This window comes from Lactuca serriola, chromosome 5, assembly GCF_051521515.1.
Source record: "Lactuca serriola cultivar US96UC23 chromosome 5, Lser_US96UC23_V15, whole genome shotgun sequence".
Classification (NCBI taxonomy): Eukaryota; Viridiplantae; Streptophyta; class Magnoliopsida; order Asterales; family Asteraceae; genus Lactuca; species Lactuca serriola.
The window spans coordinates 87,370,491-87,393,819 of record NC_136412.1 but is presented as its reverse complement, the minus strand read 5'-3'; the positions used below and the strand labels follow the sequence as shown (position 1 = coordinate 87,393,819).

General features: G+C 34.7%; 2 protein-coding genes and 2 pseudogenes across 4 annotated transcripts; all 4 read left to right on the top strand.

Annotated features, from left to right (window-relative positions):
* The first annotated feature begins 215 nt into the window (after nucleotides 1-215).
* LOC145052733 (zinc finger chaperone zpr1-like) lies at nucleotides 216-4,308 on the top strand (annotated as a pseudogene).
* Nucleotides 4,309-4,670: 362 nt separating this feature from the next.
* On the top strand, nucleotides 4,671-6,142 carry LOC145052731 (protein PHLOEM PROTEIN 2-LIKE A1-like). 2 transcript variants are annotated; one of them, XM_079000594.1, is made up of 3 exons: nucleotides 4,671-4,806; nucleotides 5,297-5,412; nucleotides 5,580-6,142. In XM_079000594.1, exons 1-3 carry the CDS (start codon nucleotides 4,696-4,698, stop codon nucleotides 5,947-5,949), a joined length of 597 nt encoding a protein of 198 aa, XP_078856720.1. In that variant the 5' UTR covers nucleotides 4,671-4,695; the 3' UTR covers nucleotides 5,950-6,142. The 2 variants fall into 2 exon arrangements, with proteins under 2 accessions (XP_078856720.1, XP_078856719.1); XM_079000593.1 differs by having other exon boundaries at nucleotides 5,294-5,412.
* A 10,676-nt stretch (nucleotides 6,143-16,818) lies between these two features.
* LOC145052730 (uncharacterized) lies at nucleotides 16,819-20,972 on the top strand (annotated as a pseudogene).
* A 298-nt stretch (nucleotides 20,973-21,270) lies between these two features.
* On the top strand, nucleotides 21,271-22,777 carry LOC145052728 (protein PHLOEM PROTEIN 2-LIKE A1-like). 2 transcript variants are annotated; one of them, XM_079000591.1, is made up of 3 exons: nucleotides 21,271-21,420; nucleotides 21,890-22,008; nucleotides 22,172-22,777. In XM_079000591.1, exons 1-3 carry the CDS (start codon nucleotides 21,310-21,312, stop codon nucleotides 22,536-22,538), a joined length of 597 nt encoding a protein of 198 aa, XP_078856717.1. In that variant the 5' UTR covers nucleotides 21,271-21,309; the 3' UTR covers nucleotides 22,539-22,777. The 2 variants fall into 2 exon arrangements, with proteins under 2 accessions (XP_078856717.1, XP_078856718.1); XM_079000592.1 differs by having other exon boundaries at nucleotides 21,280-21,420; nucleotides 21,893-22,008.
* The last annotated feature ends 552 nt before the right edge of the window (nucleotides 22,778-23,329 follow it).

Here is a 23,329-nt window from a genome sequence, read left to right as displayed (position 1 = left end):
TGTCCCGGAACTGATCCCAAGAAACCACAGCCCGCTGTGCATCTGAATATGACCCCGTGGTCAATCTCCACCAATCCTTCACTCCGAGCCTCAGCAGGTTCAGAGCACACCTCACTCTCTAATCAGCAGGGCATGAACACGTGAAGAAACATCCCTCCACGTCTGACAACCATGACGGCGAGTTCGTTTAAAAAGGAGCATTCTGCAACCTTCCTGCCTGTTCTAGAGGTTCTTTCCCAACTGTTTTCAAATTTCATAGCTCCCACAAAATCGCTTTTTTTTTTCTTTTTTTTTTTTTGTGAACTTCTTCCATCAATTAGCAAACTCGAAAGAAGATTCTTAACGAAGACACTAAACGATTCAACAGTAATGGATGTGAGGTCTGTTGTTGAAGCTGTTTCTACCGATGATGACGACGCTCCATTGTACCAGGTTGAGAGCCTCTGTATGCGATGCGGTGAAAATGTAAGTTTGTATGCGAATACACATGTATGAAGATGTTCACAGTGGAAGTTCTTTGATGCTGATATAGACTTCAATTGCATTGAGTGACAGGGAATAACGAGATTTCTATTAACTTTGATTCCACACTTTAGAAAGGTAATCTTTATCTTCTTCGTTCAATTGCTTTCTCAATTTAATGTTGTAGCTGTTAGCTGCATGTTTCATGAATTTTTGTTTTTAACAAATCTTCGCGCCTTGCAGATCTTGTTGTCAGCCTTTGAGTGTCCTCATTGTGGCGAGAGGTGTGTGGATATTGATTTTACTTAACTTGTTGCAATTCATAGATCTTTCTTCATTAAATTTGCTGGTGAATGTTTAGTTGAAAGAGGTTCTCTTAAATGTCTTATTGTGATGTTCTTGTATGATGTTCTTGTATGAAGGAACAATGAGGTGCAGTTTGCCGGTGAGATACAACCCCGAGGTTCTTGCTATCGCTTGAAATTCTCATCAGGTGATCAAAAGGTTGTTGTCTAGTGAACTAAAATAAGATTTTTGTGCTTCCAACTTACGTAATTTCATATAAAAGTATTTGTATATTTCATTTTTCTGACTGGATTTTTCATTGCAGATGCTTAATCGACAAGTAGTGAAATCCGAAAACAGCCACAATTAAGGTATGCGACTTTATCCTCTCAATGCGACTATCACCAATCGAAATCCAATTTTCCTAATTATGGAACAAATCGTCAATTTGATTGTGCTTTCTTCCCTACATCTGTGTATATGTAGATACATCAACTTGATTTTGAGATTCCTCCCGAGTCACAACGTGGATCTCTATCAACGGTAATTCCTTATTTTCCTCTTTCGGATTAATCTCAGTTTACTTCTGGAATCTTCTTAATTTGAACTTCCTTTTAGTTCATCAATTATTTGACTACTTGTGAGGTTTTCCATTACACCTAAGCAGAAAATAGAAATAACTTAATTCTACTGACATCGATTGGAAGTGCATTGTGTATATCTGTCAGGTTGAAGGAATTTTGGTCCGATCTGCTGATGAATTACAAGCACTTCAAGAAGAAAGAAAGGTTTTCCAGTTGATTGTACATATTCAATGCCCTCTTTCAACATAGTTTCCATTGTTAACTGTTGGGATAACCTAATTTTCAGTGATTTTGGACCTTCTTTTTACAGAAAGTTGATCCTCAGACTGCTGAAGCTATAGACAAGTTCATATTAAAACTAAGAGCATGTGCAACAGGGAATTCATCTTTTACCTTCACATTAGATGATCCTGCTGGCAACAGCTTTATAGAGAGTCTCTTCCAAAAAAAAAAAAAAAAACAGCTTTATAGAGAACCCGTAAGTTTTTTTTTTTGTTCTGAAAAATAGCAACAGAATTTTATTGATTTGTTTATTATATATAGTATAAAGTAGTATGCTATTAATAAATTATAGTAATAAACAAATAAATGAAAGTAGAATGCTATTTCTTGCAACAGGTATGCTCCATCTGTGGATCCATCATTAACTATTGATTTCTATGAGAGAACTCATGATCAACAAGCCTCACTTGGATATCTTGTTGACCAATCACAAACAAGAGAACATGAAAATGATGAATCATCAAACAAAAACAATCAAACATCTCAACCCCACGGATCAGTTGGAGCAGTTGCTGGTAGGCGAGCTATTGCTCAGGGTAACACTGCAGAATTTGCTGAAACTCTTTTTCGCTATACTGCACCAGAAGAGGTACTGGTAAAAAAAAAGACCAAATTGCCCTGTTGAGACATTGCCAGAAAAAGGGACCTAAATTGTTAGGAAACTATGAAAAATAAGGAGCAAACTGGCAAAAAAAGAAAAATACTGAGGGGCCATTTTGTAATTTCCTCTTTGAGCAGGTGATGACATTCCCATCAACATGTGGTGCTTGTGCTGTTAGATGTGAGACTCGGATGTTTGTGACAAGTATCCTTTTTTTAAGTTCATAAATTTTTTCGCCACGTCAGCAATGACATGGCTTAAAAAGCTGGTGACTTGTGCCATGTCATGATATTGCTATAATGAGTAGATTTTTTTACAGTAAATAAATTTCAAATACAAGGCTACAATAAAAAAAAAAAAAAAAAAGGAAAGTGCATTGCTGTTTTGTGCATGTGTCCCTTTTAAGGTTTGTTTAGCTTGACTTTTTGGCAAGAGATTCCATACTTCCAAGAAGTGATTGTGATGGCATCTACTTGTGATGCTTGTGGCTATAGAAATTCTGAGGTTTGTAGTTATTTTTGTACACCTCTTTGCTTGTTCTTCAAGTTTTCTCATTTGCTTAGTTTCTTGCAGCTGAAGGCAGGTGGTGCTATACCTGCAAAAGGAAAGAAAGTGACACTGATTGTGAGAAATGTTAATGATTTAAGCCGTGATGTCATAAAGGTATCCATATATACATAAATAATCAATGACATTTTTTTTTGAATTTAGTTTCTTTGGAAAACCCGTGTTTTTCTTAACAAATTGGTTTTGTGTGTTTTAGTCAGACACTGCAAGTGTAAAAATCCCGGAGATTGATTTGGAGCTTGCAGGTGGCACGTTAGGAGGCCTTGTGACAACTGTCGAAGGTAAGTTTTTTTTTTTTTAATCATTTGACAAAATGTCAGCTTGAGGTGCTGATCAAATAGACGCTAAGGCTATGTTTGACAGACTAGCTGATAACTAAAAAGCTAGCTGTTAGCTGGAAAAAAATGACCATTGGTAATAAAACTAGTTGAAATATGTAAAATGATATAAAAATGACCCTAAGACTATGTTTAAAATATTTTACTTTTTTGTAATTATAAATAAGCTTGTTTGTGATTATGATTTGTAAATAATAAATAATTACAGGTCTTGAGAGAGTACACGGGTTCACTTTTGGAGATAGTCTGGATGAGGATAGAAGAAGCAAATGGCTCGACTTCAAAGCCAGACTCCTCAAGGTATGAAATTATGAATCATGTAATTATCATTACAGTAAATTACATTTTTAGTCGCTGAGTATAGCTAATTTTTTCAGCTTTGGTCCCAAAAACTTTTCTCTTGCAATTTTGGTCCAATATTTTACAAAAATTATATTCAGCGACCAAAAACAGTCATTTTCATTCTAACAAGGACCAAAAAAGTCATAAGGACCAAAGTTGCAAAAATTAGCTATACTAGTGACCGAAAATGTAATTTACTCTTATTGTTATCATTATAGGTATTAATCATTCCATCTTTGAATTTGTTTAGCTTCTGAATATATAGAAGAACCTTGGACACTGATCTTAGATGATGCCCTGGCAAACTCTTTCATTGCACCAACAACCGATGATATTAAAGATGACTTTCAGTTAATTTGTAAGTTATTTATTTATTATTATGAACTTTTTTTGGAACAATGTTGCTAAATAGTAAATTGTTACAAAAGTTTCTATTTATTTTTGTTGATACATGGCAAGTTTATTGAAATGATTTCATTGGTTACTGGTTTGTGGTATTGTTCGTTTAATGTTTCACCATTTTTCACAAAATTGAAATATGGTTATTATTTTAAATAAAGTGATTTTGCAACATTTGTGATATGTTATTGCGCATATAATTGGTTTTTGATAAAAATGTTTGAAAATTTCAGTTGATGAATACGAGAGATCATGGGAACAGAACGAGGAGTTGGGATTGAATGACATGGACACTTCTTCTGCTGATGTGGCATATGCTTCATGAAATCAGATGGCTTGTATCATAATTAAGTTTGTGTCATTTGTGTTTTTCAAGACTTTTTACTGTAAACTTAATGCCTAACTACTTTTGTCTTATTATTTAAGATTTTACAACTGACTGATTTTAGGACATATTTCATAGTTATTTGTATAAGAAAATAAGAGATTCAAGTTTTAGTAGGCTTTAGGGTCGTGGGGTTTTTTTTTTTTTTTTTTTTTTTTTTTTTTTTTTTTTTTTTTTTTTTAAATCAAGTTGGGAAGACACCATTTTATATAAGGATGTTGTGATACATAAATAAAAAATCTGACAAAGAGCATTCAAGACAAAAGGACCTTTAGAATAAAACCCAATCCAAAAACAAAAACATCCCTGAACAGAATAAATAGCATTAATTCAATGACATTGCTCTAGAGTGATGAATTGAATCTAATTCCTTGAGTGTCCAACTTAATTACTCCTTTACAAAATGGGGTTCCCAAGAAGTAATTTATCAATTACCATTTCAATATCAAAATGGGACTATCAAAATGGGAGGAAGATCTTCTCAAGAATGCAGATGCTGTTATAGATAAGTCCCCAATGGAAGACCTCTATGCTGGTGTGTTCTTTAACCAAAATAGAAAGGTAGACCTTACCTTCCATCTCAATCTATTCCTTTTTTCTTAGCATAAATTACCATTAATATCTACTTTCTAGTGTAAATTGATGTTTTTGTCATATCACTTATTTGGAAATGGTATACAAGTTTGGTTTTCTGTTTTTTGGTGGTAAATGAAAAAAATGTCCTCGGCATACATGGTATAGCCGAGGGTAAAATGGTCATTATACATGATACTTAACCACGCTTCATGGTACAAAAACCGTGACCAAAAGGTAGTTTGAAGGACGATAAAGACAATTAATGAAAGTTATGCAACATATTCATATAAGGTAAATACCACAATGATAAACCTTGTTATTTAGGCTTTTTCTTATAAATGGTGATAGCATTCATATTCTGTTATAGGCTGTGTAGGTAAATTGTAGAATCATGTAATGTAAATTGTAAATACCACATCCTCGTATTATGGTAAATGACAATAATGCCCTCATCTTTTATTGGTTGAAATAGAAGTATTGGATTGACAAGGCAACATTTGGCAACTGCTTCATGGTTTTTGCAAGGGACTTTTCAGTCGAATGGGGTAGTGACAAACGTTATTGGGATTGGCCAAGCATTAAAGAAACAAGGTGATATTTACATGCACATGAGTCGAACAGATTTATTTATCAATGTACAATGAAAAAAAATATAAATAAATAACCAAATAGATTAAAATATATTGCTATTTTCTAAATTATATTGATCAGAAATGGTAAATGCAAAAAATAAATAAAAAATTCCTTTGTCTATGCAGTGACGTGTTTATAGATGTTGTGGAATTGCTACAAGTTAGTCGGTTATCGGTGGAGTCGAAATTTGACACAGCCAATTTAACAGCAGGAATGAATTATGAAGTTGTATTTGTGATGATGCTTAAAGAAGATAGTGATGGGTGGAGTGCTCCAGTCACTTTTAGACTCGACCTGCCAAACGGAAACAAACAAGAACATGAAGAAAGCTTGCTTAAAAAGCCAAGATCGCAGTGGTTTGAGATTCAGGTGGGAGAGTTTATGGTGGAACCAAAAAACGATGGAATTATCAAGTTCATGTTGGGAGAAACTAATTCCGGGGGTTGGAAGAGAGGTTTAGTCGTCAAAGGTGTGGTCATCCGACCAAAAAAGTGAGACTTGGGAGTTGGGAATACGCGAAATATCTTATTTGTTGGGCTCTATACTTACTTATCGGACTATATTTGTTATGTAATAATGGTATGGGTTTTATAATTATAATGATCATTGAACAGGGATACGATATGAAGCTTAATTTCCATTTCTATATGAAGTTATAAATGGATGAGGAATATTTCAATGCTTTCAATTTGGGTACTAGTTGATATTGATTGGATCGTATTTACTATTATAATGTATTGTGTATTGTGTTATAAATAAGATGTGTATTGAGGTTCAGTATAAAGTGTTTAGGTATCCGTGTATTAAGTGTGGGACCTGTGTATCATATGAGTTTATTAAAAATAAAAGTTTAATATGAAAGTGTAAGCATAATGCTTAGGCTAGGCAATCGTGTCGCGTTCGGGTTGGTGTGTCGCGGGTTGGCGGGTTAAAATATGCCAACTCAAACACGTCTCATTTAAATATAGAGGTCACGGATTGGCGGGTTTTGAACATAAAACCATATATGACCCGCCAACCCATTTATTTATACGGGTTCACAGGTTGGCGGGATCGTGGGTCCGAATTTTAGAAATTTAAGTCTTAAACATCCAAATGAAAATTAAAAAACATTCATAGAAACATGTTACAGACTTAGCCTTATAGGTTAAGACTTACGACCTTAGACCATCCACCACGAGTCAAAATGTCAAAACAGTCAAATGGTCTATGAATCAGTGGTATATATTATATAATATTTATTAAATATTAATACTTGATACATAAAAATAAAATAATTCTTTTATTAAGAATATAAATGGGTTGGCGGGTCAACCCGTTTATTTTTTGAGAAATCCATATATGACCCGTTTAATAAACGGGATGGCAGGTTGAAAAACTCAACCAAAATCCATTTATTTCGTGTCATGTCGCGGGTCGTATCGTGGGTCGTGTCGAGAATTGCCAGCCCTAATAATGCTAAAATGAGACTTATTTAAAAAATATCAAACTTTCTGTTGCTTGTGACTGACCTCATTTTGTGATTACGGATGATCGAAAGTAGAATACATAATAATTTATTTTTATACAAATGTCTAAAAATATAGCATTGTATTTTAAAAAATGTTTGTAACGTCGTGATTTTCACCATAATTTTTTTTCTTTTTAAAACATTTATTTAACAAAACACGTTATCGGAAGACTTAGTTTTTAATTCAAAATATTTTCAAAACCACAACGTTACTTCAAAAATTCAAACATAATTCCAATCCATTTAAAATGTAAACAAAAGTACTTTAAAGTAAAGAATCAAAACGTCTCCAAGAGTGGTATCATTAATATGAATCTACTACCCATAAGAACCCTCTCACCAAGGCCAATCTTCTAAACTGTCTGCACCAATCATAAGGCACAAAAGAGAAAAGATACAAATGTCAGCCCCTGCTGAGTGAGCTCATAAAGTTGCACATAAAACATACAAACCCCAAATCACTAAAAGGGTATTTTGGTCATATTACATAATTTTTTTTCCAATTCCTTTGACAAATCAACAAACCAAACATAAAACAGATTACATTTCATGTCAAGCAAACACATATCAGATTCCAATTCATTTTCCTTCAAATTCTAATTCATTTGTCAGATTCCATTCCTTTAAAAAAAATCTATGAACCAAACGCCACCTTAGAAAATAAAACTAACTTCATTTTCATATTTTCAAGCTCTATTAATTCTATCTTATGGCGGAAAATGGATTTCGATCTAATAATGTTGTTACTTAGAAAATATCTAGTTATTGTGTTTGTATTTTACTAGATATTGTTTACAACATCACCATTTTAACAAAACATAGTAGTTAATGCTTTAAAAACTCGTACTTTACACATCAAAACTTGTACATGGTTGTGATGAACTCGTATATAGCATTGCCCATCTGCAATTGTACATGTTTTTAATGCACGATTTATGCATTAAAGACTTGTAAAATCACAGATGGGCATTGTAACATCCGTTTTTAGGGCCTAAAGGTTTTAACAATTTTTGGTATGAAAATGAAATTGTAACGTCTCAAAACCCAAAAACAATTTTTTTTGTTTTTATATTAAATCAAACATGTTTATCAAACCACAAAGTATTTAGAAAGTATCCATAAACATCCCAAAAGTACATCAGAGTTAAATAAGCGGAAAATCATGTTGTGCAATGTGATCATCCCGAGCTCTTCCCATTCGAATTGGAAGTACCTGAAACATACACTGCAAACCGTAGACACAAAGCTTAATGAGTTCCCTAGAATACCGCGTACCATACATATATGTCAGCTCAAGGCTATATCAGGTCTATTTCACGCTCGGTTCTATTTCACCCTAAAGAGAATTAATCTCTTGATCGTTTAGATCTTTCACAGGTATATTGATAAAGAACAAACAATTCAATCACAATACGATTAAGAACACAATACGTAATCAATATGAAGCTTATGATTCAAATATAGTCACGCCTCAGCAGAGCTCGATAAAGAACTTCCACTGTAGAGGCGAGCTAGGTTTTACAATACTTTGATAAGAAAATAATTAAAGTGTTACTTACTAAGGATGCATGCATGCACCTTAAATACTAAAACCCTAGAATAAAATAATGCACGGTTGGACAGGCCAAAACCGGCTACAAGACTGGGCTAATAGGAACGAGCCCAAGATGCAACATCATAATCCCAACAATCTCCCCCTTTGCGTCAATTGGGGCGAGACCTTCACTTTCGTTGATTAGCAAAAGTTCGCTTCACCAATTTGAACAAACAAGGAATTACAGCAAGAAGGGCATGGAGAAAGTGGATATACCATCTTATCATATCTGTGAAGTACTTCTTGTCGCTTTCACTGTTCTGCTTGCATTTGTGAATAATCCCCAGAACTTACTCCAAGCACGAAGTAGTGAAGAGATGTTTATCAGTTAAGGCGAACATACAATTCTTACCATCCTGTTTGGCGAACATCACAGAGTTTAAGACCAGATCAATCTTTCCCATCTTCATCTTGTTGACATCACTTGCAGAACCAACTGACAGAACAGTGGGCTTCTTTCTGAGAACCGAAGCGACCTCTTGATCCATCTTAGCTACCTCCAGAACGTAGCAGACTAACAATCTTTTAAGATGATCAATAATTAGCTCATACTCAACTGGGTTGGAGAGTAAAATGTTGTGCAGGACAATCCAATCATGAGGATTAAGATTGGGTAGATCAGCAAGAGAGAAGGTATGCTTAGACAAAGCCGAACCTCTTGTGACTTTGAACTTGACGTTGATAAATTTTCCTGCTCTTGAGGCTTAAGGACCCGAACTGTGATGATTTTCTGGGCGCTCCAAGTGATATATTGCGGTTAAGCGAACTCTAAGTAGTAGTCGATGAGATCACGATCAACCTTCGGGTCTGGATGTGGGACTTCTGCGACGGGAAGAAAGCAGTGAAACACAAACGACTTTCGAGTGATAGACATGTCAAATTGTGAACCCTTTGTGTTTTCACAGTCCAAAGACACTACTGGCTCAAGCCAATGAGTGCTAGGAGAGTCAATGGCTTCTTTGAGCAGCTTTTCCAACGTCCAAAAGGGAAAGAGGGTTTTCTTGCTTTCTAGGAGATCCCGAGCCTCCTTTAATCTCCTTTCTCTTTCTTCAGCTTCTTTCACAATTTTGGCGTTGAGATCGATTTCCCTTTCCCTTGCCTTTCGCTTCAAGGCATCAATGATTGTTTCCTCTTCCCCATCGTTGTCATCCACTATTGGACCCTTGCATTTACCCTTAAGACCCAAACCTGAAGCATGCTCAGTCTTCTGTTGTTCTGGCTGGGAAGTGGGAGGAGGTTGAGACTTAGAAGGAGGTTGAGACGATGATTTGAGTCCTTCTCCTCCTTGTTTTGGAGGTACCATCGCCTCGAAAACACCTTCAATGCGACTCAACATCCCAAGTGCAGGACGGAATTTGTCAGCAAGATGGCGTCTAACAGAAATAGTCAGAATAGGGTCATGAGCCTCCAAAACGCCTAAGAGAATAGTGTGAATGTCGGAGACACAGCTCTTGACAACAGCCCTTTCAGAGCGAAGTTGATTGACCTCGTTGTTCGCCTGAGAAAGTTGAAGACTTTTGGTCTTGAGTTGAGTGGTCTTGCGAGCAAGGTCATCCATCAATGAGTTATCCATAGTGAGGTCATCTTGAAGCTTGGTAAGACGGTCATTGAGAGAGGAAAGAAGAGCAGCATTGTCCTTTAGAATATCTTGGGGAAGAGTGACAAAATTTTGCTTCTCAGCAGCAAATGCTTCTTCGAGCTTGGTTATTGAGTTGGTCACTTTAGAAGCATTTGAGGCAGCTGCTCCCTGTAAGGACTCAAGAAAAATGTTAGCATCTTGAATTAGTTTATCGACTTTTTCGGTCGCGTCGGTACACACTTTGGTGGAAGCGGTAATGGCTGCTGTGGCACGAGAGATGGAAGCCTCATGTGCTATGACAAAGGAGTCAAGCATTTTCTGAATAACAGATTCAGAATTGGGAGTGTGAGAGGAAGAAGAGGCCATGAGAGTATCAAGTTTGACATTCAGCTCCTTGAGATGATTTTTGGTAAAAGGAGCATCATCATCTTCATCACTTTGAACACGATAAGTGATGGGTTTTGGTCATAAGACATCCTATGTGCTCATACAAACCCTAATGCTTGGATCTAGGTTTCTCTATTGTACATGCTTTGAATCCAAGACTATAAACCCTAATTCTAGCATATGGAAATCAATATTAACATATAATTAGGTTTAAGATATTACCTTGATTGTTATGTAGTAATAACAATCCCAATTCCTCCTTGAATTGACTTTGGAAGGCTTAGAGTCACAAGTGTCACTCCTCTAATGGCTTACAAACACCAAGAGCAAATGGAGAAGGTATAAAGAGAGAGAAGAGGTGTTAGAATTCGTCCCTAGGACTTCTTGGGAAGGGTTAGACGAATTCATGAGCCTTAGGGGGTTTATATAGGTGTAAAGATTAGGGTTTTAGTCCTTATCCTTATCTAGTTGCTTGCCCACCAAGCAACCATAAGATAAGTCTTAGAAACCCTTATCCTAGTCGAATTCTAAGGCATTATCACCTTAAATTCGTTCACCCTATATATAAGATAATCCTTACCTTATTTTGTAACTATCACATAATTACAATTCAGCCCCTCTAGTTTAATTAATTACACTTGATCACAAAATTAATTCTTAATTAATTATTGACCAATATTAATTAAACAAATATGATTTCTCCTTTAATATATTATTCTTATAACATATTAATAAATCATAATAACCTCTCTCTCTATTTATTTCTCCAATCAAGTTGCTTTGGTGAAGGCAACCCAAAAGGACCATGCACCATCGGGTCAAGTACATACCAAAACAGTTATGGACTTAGACACTAATCCAACAGTCTCCCACTTGGATAAGTCTAACAACTATTCTGCGTATGACTTCAGATCCTGATCTGCAATCATAGCTTTCCAAAGCCGCTGTCAACTCTGATCATATCGAATACGCGTGTCCTTAGATAAGGGATCATATATTCCTCCATTCTAGATATCATATGAGACATGATTTCAAATCATTCTCTTTTTACTATATCTCGATTTCTGATTTATGACGACAGACTAATTGAACAAATCAAATTAGCCCTAGCTCGGCCGAGCATTTACGTTTGTCATTACTAAACCATCGAGGGGCCCAAAGATATCGCTTTTATCCTACTTTGAATAAAAGGAATGGATAAACTTTGATACAATGCTCGCTTGCACTCACGCACCGAATCACACACAACAATATGTTTTATAACACCAAGTTACTAGTGCGTTTACATATTATCAATGTGCAACCGATTCGTAAGATACAACTCACACATCTCGGTTTCAAGAATATAAGATGTTATCGTCTCACCAATCACCCGTGATACAATTCATGGAGTGATCCAAGTGAGCGTGGGTTTAATCCAATTCTCAAATCATATTCATAAGCACTCATGAACGTTGCAGCAAACATTTGCTTATGTCTAATGCTCTTTAGACAATCCACACACCAATTCACGACAGTCTTCATTCATATATACTTCCAACATATGAACAACTGTGGCTCGTTTGAATAATTCGATTATTCTTAATAAACTCAATTATTCTGGAAGTCAAAACATGCAAATGTGAAACACAAGAATAATACTAATCCCATATGGCCTCAAACCTTTGAGTATAAATAAAACACCTTTTATTTATCACCATATCGATTACTCATTATTTGTCGTTTTGGGTAATCAACTTTTTACTTGAATTATTACACTTGTCCCATGCTCCTAGCATGCACACAATGTTAACCTATGGTTCTTACTTTGTGAAATAGATCACATTGAACACATTTCCAATCATTCTCATTTCACAACTCCAAATCCTTTTTCATAAGTGAAAGAATATCAAATTCTTGCTACCTATACAATATGCTAGATTCTAACATTCTATGCAACTATCCTTTCGTAATGTCACTGCACCAAAGTCACAAAGACTATTGCCAATGATATTACAAAGTCTTCTATCAGAGATTGTTACAAGACAATTCCTTAGATATGATGCCTCTCACTCAAAGTACATTCCTTTGAACATCCTTTTGCATAAAAGTTTCTAATCTAGACATAGATTTTCAATATTCAATTCCCAATATGGACACGCTTCCATATTTTCCATATGACAACTCATTCTTAATAGAATCTTATCTATTCGTAATGATGTCAATATGGTACATCCGGTATGGAAAGATTTCCATAATTTCCATATGACAACTCATTCTTAATAGAATCTTTTCTATTCATAATAATGTCGATATGGTCCATCCAATACCATGCTTCCAACTACTCACAAGCGACCAATCCTCGTCGAACTTTGGATTGTCCTTTGATAGTTGTTTAATTATTTTAGTCAAAACCGATTCTAGTCCTTTTTCCCTCTAAATGCGCTAGACATTTGAAAAAATTTTAGAATGGTCAAACATTAAAGCATTTGCAACCGATCCTATACCCGAAGCGTATGGGACACGACACATAATGTTTTATTTGCTATGTTCTCAAAAATCGAATTGTGAAGAGGAATGCCGTAATCATAATCGAAAATTTAAGAACACACTATGTACCCTTGACTAAAATTTATTAACATTCCACAACCTAATCCTTTAGATTTGAAATGAAGCATAATATTCTCTCCTTTAATTATAGCAAAACAACTATTCCATCCTTACAACTTTGCAAAGAATGACTCTTGTTTTCTATAATTAATATTGCCAACTTTGCAATACGTGCTTTAATAATCATATAATCATAACATTTATGCTCCCACTATCATGATGATTATTGTAAAACATAACACTTATGCTCCCACTAGCTTCGACATGTATTCATAAACATCTCAACTTCCAGAAAGACAATACTTATTGAATTTCTTAAGTTCATGTTTCTAATACTTAGTGCTTTGATAATCTTTTATCAAGGCTTTTTTGAACTTATACACCTTTGCCTTCGATAGTTCATATGTGTGTCTAAACAATTAAGACTAATTGCCAAACCTCACAATTCAAATTATGGAAAGGGATACCGTAACCATAATTGAATTCTAGAATGCAATTTTATAATCACTATCTTCTTAAAATCTTTCTTAGTGAAAGCATTTCCTCACAATCATTTTCATGAAGGAGGAAATCTTATGACACTTAGATTTAAACGATGTATTTGTTCCTATCCATGTGAATTTGTCAAAACCAAAGTTTACGACGAATTCAAACTCATATGGATCGAACTTTCTTAATCTTGATTTCTTGCCTTATGGTAGCACAACTGCTCACCACGTCTTCCAAGTAGTTAAGCAGCTCACCTTTTCCTATCAATGTACTTTCCATTGATCAAGGTCCTTGCCTTTTATGCATTCAAATGAGAACTCATAGGACTCACATGCATAATTAACTCGATTGGATTCGCACATAAACAAAATAATGTCTTCACGATAGGTTGTAAACCTCAACTCGTGTGCTAGTGATGATCGATAAGGTTTATTTGATTTGTTCTTGAAACTTTTCAAGACTATTAAGACTCCCACTGACTCCTTGACATATACGATTCTCTTGTCAAAACATTTCTTGACAAACAAATATTCAAGAGTTAGTGTAGCTTTTATCAAAACTCTTCATAAATTGGTCCTAGTTGGTCTTTGTCTTATCTAAGACATCACAACTTGCCACATTTAATGAATGTTTTAAACCTTCTTAATACTTTTTCACTCATTGTCACAATCTTAACTCTAAGACTTGTTTTGGAACGAAGTATGATTGACTTCTTGATTTGACCATTTCTTCAATCTTTGATTCCTCTTCTCAAACATACAGTTGTACTAAGGCTTACTTAGAGGATCAATTGAGATATGGTTCTTAATCATTAAGACCTATCATAAAGCATAAAAGGTACTCTCCCTTCTTCTTAGAATGGAGAAACTTTTATCTTTCCGCCTACTTGATTCTTCTTATTCGTTCTGCTATTGATTTAAACATTTTCAATCAATTCAGAATTACACTTAATCTTATAAGCATAATCATATTTACTAAACCTTTAGTAAATCATGACGAATGTCTTTGTTACTCTTATGGTGGACTTGATCAACACGCAAATTTGTGTATTCGATCTCCAAGACCTTCACTTGACACTTTGTCAATGAATTAGTCTAATTTCCAAATATGAAATTTCTCATTCATCGTGCAACCAAGATGCATGATTCCAAGTTTCTGTCCAATTGAAACTTGGGCGATGAGAAACTCTCCATATTTGGTAAATTCTCGACTTTCCATGACATAATAAGAACCAAATCCATTATTGCTAATAATAGAAACATTTTAACATCAATTTTTCATACACGCCATTGTAAGGATAAATAAATAAAGTTTAAAATCAAAATTTATTTTATTGGGGAAAAATTTGTCCTTACAATGCAACTCATTGAAAAACTTATGCTAATACATCTTTCTTAGCAATCTAATTCTAACTCTAAGTAGTAGCTCAAGAATCTAATCTTCGAGAAACGCGATCGAAATCCATTCCTTCACGGTTAGATTCTGCTCACTTCTTCCCTTAAGCTTCCTTTCTTTTCTTCGATCCTACAAAACATCAATTGTAATCTTATCACATTATGTATTAAGAATCTAGAATGAAGCTTAAAAGAGTTAGTCAATGGATTTTACCTAAAGCAAAGCCATACGTTTTGACTCTCCCATCTCTTAGATCTCTTAGGTAAATAGGGCAGCTTCGTCTCCAATGCCCTTTCTCTTGGCAATAAAAGCAAATTGACTCTTTTGGAACATGACATGGAACTACTTCAGACATTGTCTTTCTCTTGTGATCAAACTTTTCGATCATAGCATGTCTTTCGTTGCCATTGTCAATATCCATAGAGGTCTCGAAGGCAGATTCACCAATCAACTTTGCTTTTCTATTGCGCCAAATCATTGCTGATTCAGCAGCAATAAGCATATAGGTGAGATCTATAAGGGTCACGTCGTAGTTCATCATATAGTACTCTCTTACGAACTCACTATATGATTTAGGAAGTGACTGAAGAACCCAATCAACAGCCATCTCTTCACAGACAACGGATCCCAACATTCTTAACCTATCAATGTGTGACTTCATCCCTAGGAAGTGTGCACACACCGACTTTCCTTCTTTATGTTTACTTGCCAAAAGGGCTTGAGTGATCTGGAACCTTTCAAGCCTTTGAACTTGTGGGTTAGGGAGAATAATTGGAGGAGGAGGAGGAAGTGAAGTATGATCTCTTGTTCCTCGATCGAATCGTGGAATATCATCTTCATGTGGAATGCTTGTTCCACGGGATTTGAGAAGACCATAGTTGTCGAACTTTGACATCTACAAAATGGGAGAAAAACGAATTCAAGTTAGTTGATAGATTGAGTCCTTAGTAAATCACTCAAATGAGATACTAAGGCTAGGACCCAACACAATATTCTACAACTCGGGAGAGGGATGCCGTAACCCTAATTGCAGAATATTTGAAGGTAAGTGAATGACGACACTAATTTCCACCATGAAAAACGAAAAAGAAATTTAAGTTTTAAATCTATGAAAAGTCCTAGATCCTTTGAGATTCATTGAACTTTCAATGGCATGTTTAAATCTCGATATGCCCCTCTAGTTTGTGACTGGGATGCCGAGGATCACAAAGCGGGTGTGAATAACCATGCAAACTTACATGGTGCCCTCACATGTTACAGTCACCTATTCGATGTGCCGGTAAACTACACACGCTCCACCGAACTATGACAAACATTGAGTCACCCTTTGCTACCTTTGCTTAGAACCATTTAGTGTGCCGGTAAACCACACACGCTCCACTAACGTCTTCGCAAGGACACAAAGTGTAATTTCATGGAAGTGGTGACCGGAGTTGGTGCCGAGAATTGAATCTATGGTCGGAGATGGTGCCGGGAAGGGAAGAGGATTAAGGTGGGGGTGGACCGGTAGGTTCCACTTTCAACAATATATTAATAATTTACTTTATTTAAAAATAATTAAAATAATAAAATAAGAACTAATAAAATTAAAATATATCATTAAGGGCAAAATAGTCATTCTAAGCCGGGTAGGGACGAACGGCGTAACAAAACCAAACTATAGAGGTGATCCGAATTAAAAATAAGTTATGGACTAAACACGCAAATTACCGAAACCACAGGGACCATCCGTGTAATTTACTAAAAAAAATCAATTTCCTTAAGTTTTTTGTTACGTTGTCAAAACTCAAAAGAAAAGGACCTGTTTGTGAAGTTGATGAAATATGACTGCGAGTTCGTTTAAAAAGGAGCATTCTGCAACCTTCCTGCCTGTTCTAGAGGTTCCTTCCCAACTGTTTTCAAATTTCATAGCTCCCACAAAATCGCTTTTTTTTTTTTTCCGTGTACTTCTTCCATCAATTAGCAAACTCGAAAGAAGATTATTAACGGAGACATTAAACGATTCAACAGTAATGGATGTGAGGTCTGTTGTTGAAGCTGTTTCTACCGATGATGACGACGCTCCATTGTACCAGGTTGAGAGCCTCTGTATGCGATGCGGTGAAAATGTAAGTTTGTATGCGAATACACATGTATGAAGATGATTACAGTGGAAGTTGTTTGATGCTGATATAGACTTCAATTGCATCGAGTGACAGGGGATAACGAGATTTCTATTAACTTTGATTCCACATTTTAGGAAGGTAATCTTTATCTGCTTCTTATAGCTAAGCATTCAGCTTATTCACATATTTACTCCAAAAGTAGCCTTATAATTGCTTTCACAATTTAATGATGTAGCTTTTAGCTGTATGTTTCATGAATTTTGTTTGTAACAAAGTCTTCTCGCCTTGCAGATCTTATTGTCAGCCTTCGAGTGTCCTCATTGTGGCGAGAGGTGTGTGGATTTTGATTTTACTTATCGCAATTCATGGATTTTCTTCAATATTTTAGTTGAAAGAGGCTCTCTTAAATGTCTTATTGTGATGTTCTTGTTCTTATGAAGGAACAATGAGGTGCAGTTTGCTGGTGAGATACAACCCCGAGGGTCTTGCTATCGCTTGGAATTCTCATCAGGTGATTAAAAGGTTGTTGTCTAGTGAACTAAATTTGCAGAAAATAAGATCTTCCAATTTGTTATGTGATACTGTTATAGTTTTCTCATGAATGATCTGTGTACTTCCAACTTCAGTAATTTAGTCTTTCATTTGACTTCATTGTTTGACTGGAGTTTTCATTGCAGATGCTTAATCGACAAGTAGTGAAATCCGAAACAGCCACAATTAAGGTATGCGACTTTAATCAAAATCTGATATTCCTAATTTATGGAACAAATTGTCAATTTGATTGTGCTTTCTTCCCTCTATCTGTGTATATGTAGATACCTCAACTTGATTTTGAGATTCCTCCCGAGTCACAACGTGGATCTCTATCAACGGTAATTCCGTCTTTTCCTCTTCGGATTAATCTTCTGGAATCTTCTAAATTTGAACTTCCTTTTAGTTCATCAACTATTTGACTACTTGTGAGGTCTTCCATTACACCCTAGGCAGAAAATAGAAATAACTTATTTCTATTGATATCGATTGGAAGTGCATTGTGTATATCTTTCAGGTTGAAGGAATTTTGGTCCGATCTGCTGATGAATTACAAGCACTTCAAGAAGAAAGAAAGGTTTGCCACTTGATTGTACATATTCAATTCCCTCTTTCAACATAGTTTCAATTGGTAACTGTGAAACGACCTAATTGGCTAATTTTCAGTGATTTTGGACTTTTTTTTTACAGAAAGTTGATCCTCAGACTGCTGAAGCTATAGACAAGTTCATATTAAAACTAAGATCATGTGCAACAGGGAATTCATCTTTTACCTTCATATTAGATGATCCTGCTGGCAACAGCTTATTAGAGAACCCGTAAGTTTTTTTTTTGTTCTGAAAAATAGCAGCATACTTTTATTGATTTGTTTATTATATATAGTAAAGTAGTATGCTATAATAAATAAATTATAGTAATAAACAAATAAATGAAAGTAGAATGCTATTTCTTGCAACAGGTATGCTCCATCTGTGAATCCATCATTAACTATTGATTTCTATGAGAGAACTCATGATCAACAAGCCTCACTTGGATATCTTGTTGACCAATCACAAACAAGAGAACATGAAAATGATGAATCATCACTTGGATATCTTGGGTCAGTTGGAGCAGTTGCTGGAAGGCGAGCTATTGCTCAGGGTAACACTACAGAATTTGCTGAAACTCTTCTTCGCTATACTGCACCAGAAGAGGTAATTTAATCATCTACCATGGAAAAGACCAAATTGCCCTCGAGAGAAAACAGACTGAATTAAAAGATTGCCTGAAATAAGGAGCAAAATGACAAAAATCAACAATACTTGGGGACCATTTTTGTAACTTGCTCTTTAGATAAAGAATATATGTATAATGTATTTAACTTTATATATATATATATATATATATATATATATATATATATATATATATATATATATATATATATATATATGAGTAAATTACAGTTTTGGTCCCTGTGGTTTGGTCAGGTTTACACTTTTAGTCCAACTTTTGAAAATCTGACAAGGTGCATCCCTGTTGTTTAAAAAAATTACATGTGCCATATCATGATATTGCTATAATGGGTAGATTTTTTTACAGTAAATAAATTGTAAATACAAGGCTACAATAAAAAAAAAAAAAAAAAGAAAAGGAAAGTACATTGCTGTTTTGTGCATGTGTCCCTTTTAAGGTTTGTTTAGCTCGACTTATTGACAAGAGATTCCATACTTCCAAGAAGTGATTGTGATGGCATCTACTTGTGATGCTTGTGGCTATAGAAATTCTGAGGTTTGTAGTTATTTTTGTACACCTCTTTGCTTGTTCTTCAAGTTTTCTCATTTGCTTAGTTTCTTGCAGCTGAAGGCAGGTGGTGCTATACCTGCAAAAGGAAAGAAAGTGACACTCATTGTGAGAAACGTTAATGATTTAAGCCGTGATGTCATAAAGGTATCCATATATACATAAATAATCAATTGCATATTTTTTTTGAATTTAGATTTTTTGGAAAACCCGTGTTTTTCTTAACAAAATGGTTTGGTGTGTTTTTAGTCCGACACTGCAAGTGTAAAAATCCCGGAGATTGATTTGGAGCTTGCAGGTGGCACTTTAGGAGGCCTTGTGACAACTGTCGAAGGTTTAGTCACCAAAATCAACGAAAGTAAGTTTTTTTTTTTTTTTTAATCATTTTGATAAAATGTCAGCTTGAGGTGCTGATACTAGTTGATAACTAAAAAGCTAGTTGTTAGCTGGAAAAAAAAGACCATTGGTAATAAAACTAGTTGAAATATGTAAAATGACATAAAAATGACGCTAATACTATGTTTAAAATATTTTAATTTTTTTCAATTATAAAGGTGACAAAATATGGTAAAATAAATAAGCTTGTTTGTGATTATGATTTATAAATAATTACAGGTCTTGAGAGAGTACACGGGTTCACTTTTGGAGATAGTCTTGATGAGGATAGAAGAAGCAAATGGCTCGACTTTAAAGCCAGACTCCTCAAGGTATGAAATTATGAATCATGTAATTATCATTACAGTAAATTACATTTTTGGTCCCTGAGTATAGCTAATTTTTTCAGCTTTGGTCCCAAAAACTTTTCTCTTGCAATTTTGGTCCAATATTTTACAAAAATTATATTCAGCGACCAAAAACAGTCATTTTCATTCTAACAAGGACCAAAAAAGTCATAAGGACCAAAGTTGCAAAAATTAGCTATACTAGTGACCGAAAATGTAATTTACTCTTATTGTTATCATTATAGGTATTAATCATTCCATCTTTGAATTTGTTTAGCTTCTGAATATAGAAGAAACTTGGACACTGATCTTAGACGATGCTCTGGCAAACTCATACATTGCACCAACAACTGATGATATTAAAGACGACTTTCAGTTAACTTGTAAGTTTTTAAATTTTTTTTGTTTTTGGAACAATTTCTTTGGTTACTGGTTTGTGACGTTGTTCCTTAATAAACATTTTCACAAGAATTGAAATATGGTTATTATTTTAAATAAAGTAGGTTGCTATGGATTTTGCAACATTTGTGATATGTTATTGTGCATATAATTGGTTTTTGATAAAAATGTTTGAAAAATTCAGTTGATGAATATGAGAGATCATGGGAACAGAACGAGGACTTGGGATTGAATGACATGGACACCTCTTCTGCTGATGTGGCATATGCTTCATGAAATCAGATGGCTTGTATCATAATTAAGTTTGTGTCATTTGTGTTTTTCAAGACTTTTTACTGTAAACTTAATGCCTAACTACTTTTGTCTTATTATTTAAGATTTCACAACCGACTGATTTTAGGCCATAATTTATACTAGTTATTTATATAAGAAAATAAGAGATTCGAGTTTTTGTAGGTTTTAGGGTCGTGAGTATGTTTTTTTTTTTTAATCAAGTTGGGAAGACACCATCTTTTATAAGGATGTTGTGATACATAAATAAAAAATCTGACAAAAAACATTCAAGACAAAAGGACCTTTAGAATAAAAACCCAATCCAAAAACAAAAACATCCCTGACGAGAATAAGTAGCATTAATTCAATGACATTGCCCAAGCATAAGATTCCTCTAGAGTGATCAATTGAATCCAATTCCTTAAGTGGCCAACTTGATTACTCCTTTACAAAATGGGGTTCCCAAGAAGTAATTTATCAATTACCATTTCAATATCAAAATGGGACTATCAAAATGGGAGGAAGATCTTCTCAAGAATGCAGATGCTGTTATAGATAAGTCCCCAATGGAAGACCTCTATGCTGGTGTCTTCTTTAACCAAAATAGAAAGGTAGACCTTACCTTCCATCTCAATCTTCAATCTATTCCTTTTTTCTTAGCATAAATTACCATTAATATCTACTTTCTAGTGTAAATTGATGTTTTTGTCATATCACTTATTTGGAAATGGTATACAAGTTTGGTTTTCTGTTTTTTGGTGGTAAATGAAAAAAATGTCCTCGGCATACACGGTATAGCCTATACCGAGGGTAAAATGGTCATTATACATGATTCTTAACCGCTTCAAGGTACAAAAACCGTGACCAAAAGGTAGTTTGAAGGACGATAAATGAAAGTTATGCAGCATATCCATATAAGGTAAATACCACAAGGACAAAACTTGGTGATAGCATTAATATTTTGCTGTAGAATCATATGTAATGTAAATAGTAAATACGACATACTCGTATTATGGTAAATGACAATAATGCCCTCATCAATTATTGTAAATAGTAATGTGCTTTGTTTGGTTGAAATAGAAGTATTGGATTGACAAGGCAACATTTGGCAACTGCTTCATGGTTTTTGCAAGGGACTTTACAGTCTCATGGGGTAGTGACAAACGTTATTGGGATTGGCCAAGCATTAAAGAAACAAGGTGATATTTACATGCACATGAGTCGAACAGATTTATTTATCAATGTACAATGTAAAAAAAATAAAAATAAATAACCAAATAGAATATATTGCTATTTTCTAAATTATATTGATCAGAAATGGTAAATGCAAAAAATAAATAAATAATTCCTTTGTTTATGCAGTGAGGTGTTTATAGATGTTGCGGAATTGCTAATGGTTTGTTGGTTAGCAGTGGAGTCGAAATTTGACACAGCCAATTTAACAGCAGGAATGAATTATGAAGTTGTATTTGTGATGATGATTAAGGAACATAGTTACGGGTGGAATGCTCCCGTCACTTTCACACTCATCCTTCCAAACGGAAACAAACAAGAACATGAAGAAAGCTTGCTTAAAAAGCCAAGATCGCAGTGGTTTGAGATTCAGGTGGGTGAGTTTATGGTGGAACCAAAAAACGATGGAATTATCGAGTTCAGTTTGAGTAAAAGTAAAGAGAATTGGAAGACAGGTTTAGTCTTCAAAGGTGTGGTCATCCGACCAAAGAAGTGAGACTTGGGAGTTGGGAATACTCGAAATATCTTATTTGTTTGGCTCTATACTTACTTATCGGACTATATATATTTGTTATGTAATAATGGACGAGGATTCCCAATATTTCCATGCATCAAATTTGGGTACTAGTTGATATTGATTGGATCGTATTTACTATTTTAATGTATTGTGTATTGTGTTATAAATAAGATGTGTATTGAGGTGCAGTATAAAGTGCTTACGTCCCTAATTTGGAATGATGTTGATTCAATCATATTTATTTATTAGATGGTCTATTAGGGCTGTGTGCTTTAAAATTAACATGTGTATTAGAGTTTAATGGAAACACGTATTCCAACTTGTATATAACGGATGCGGATCTCAATATACTAACACTCCTATTTGGGATTGTAAATGAGTCGATCATATTTGCTATTTAATCGTCTATATTTTTATTTTATTTTTTTAAATGACCAAGGAAAAGAATAGTCGTCAACACCCACAACGCACCTTAAGTCCATGACACTAAAGCTAACAAGAAGAAGCAACCTATTACAAGGGACCCAACGTCCTTCTTTCAACGACCAAATCAACCAACAATTTTTGGATTTTGATTTCTGCATTACAAATTTTAATCTAAGGTTTAAAATGACAGACCATGGTGAACCTATGATGATGAGAAAATCAAATGTTTCGAGGAGAACATGTGATGGAAGCTTCAAGTTAGAACCATCCAATCCACCAAAATGACAAAACCAACGTGAGAAAATTTGATGCAGTTGTGTTGAATCATGAGTCCCCTTTGTTAA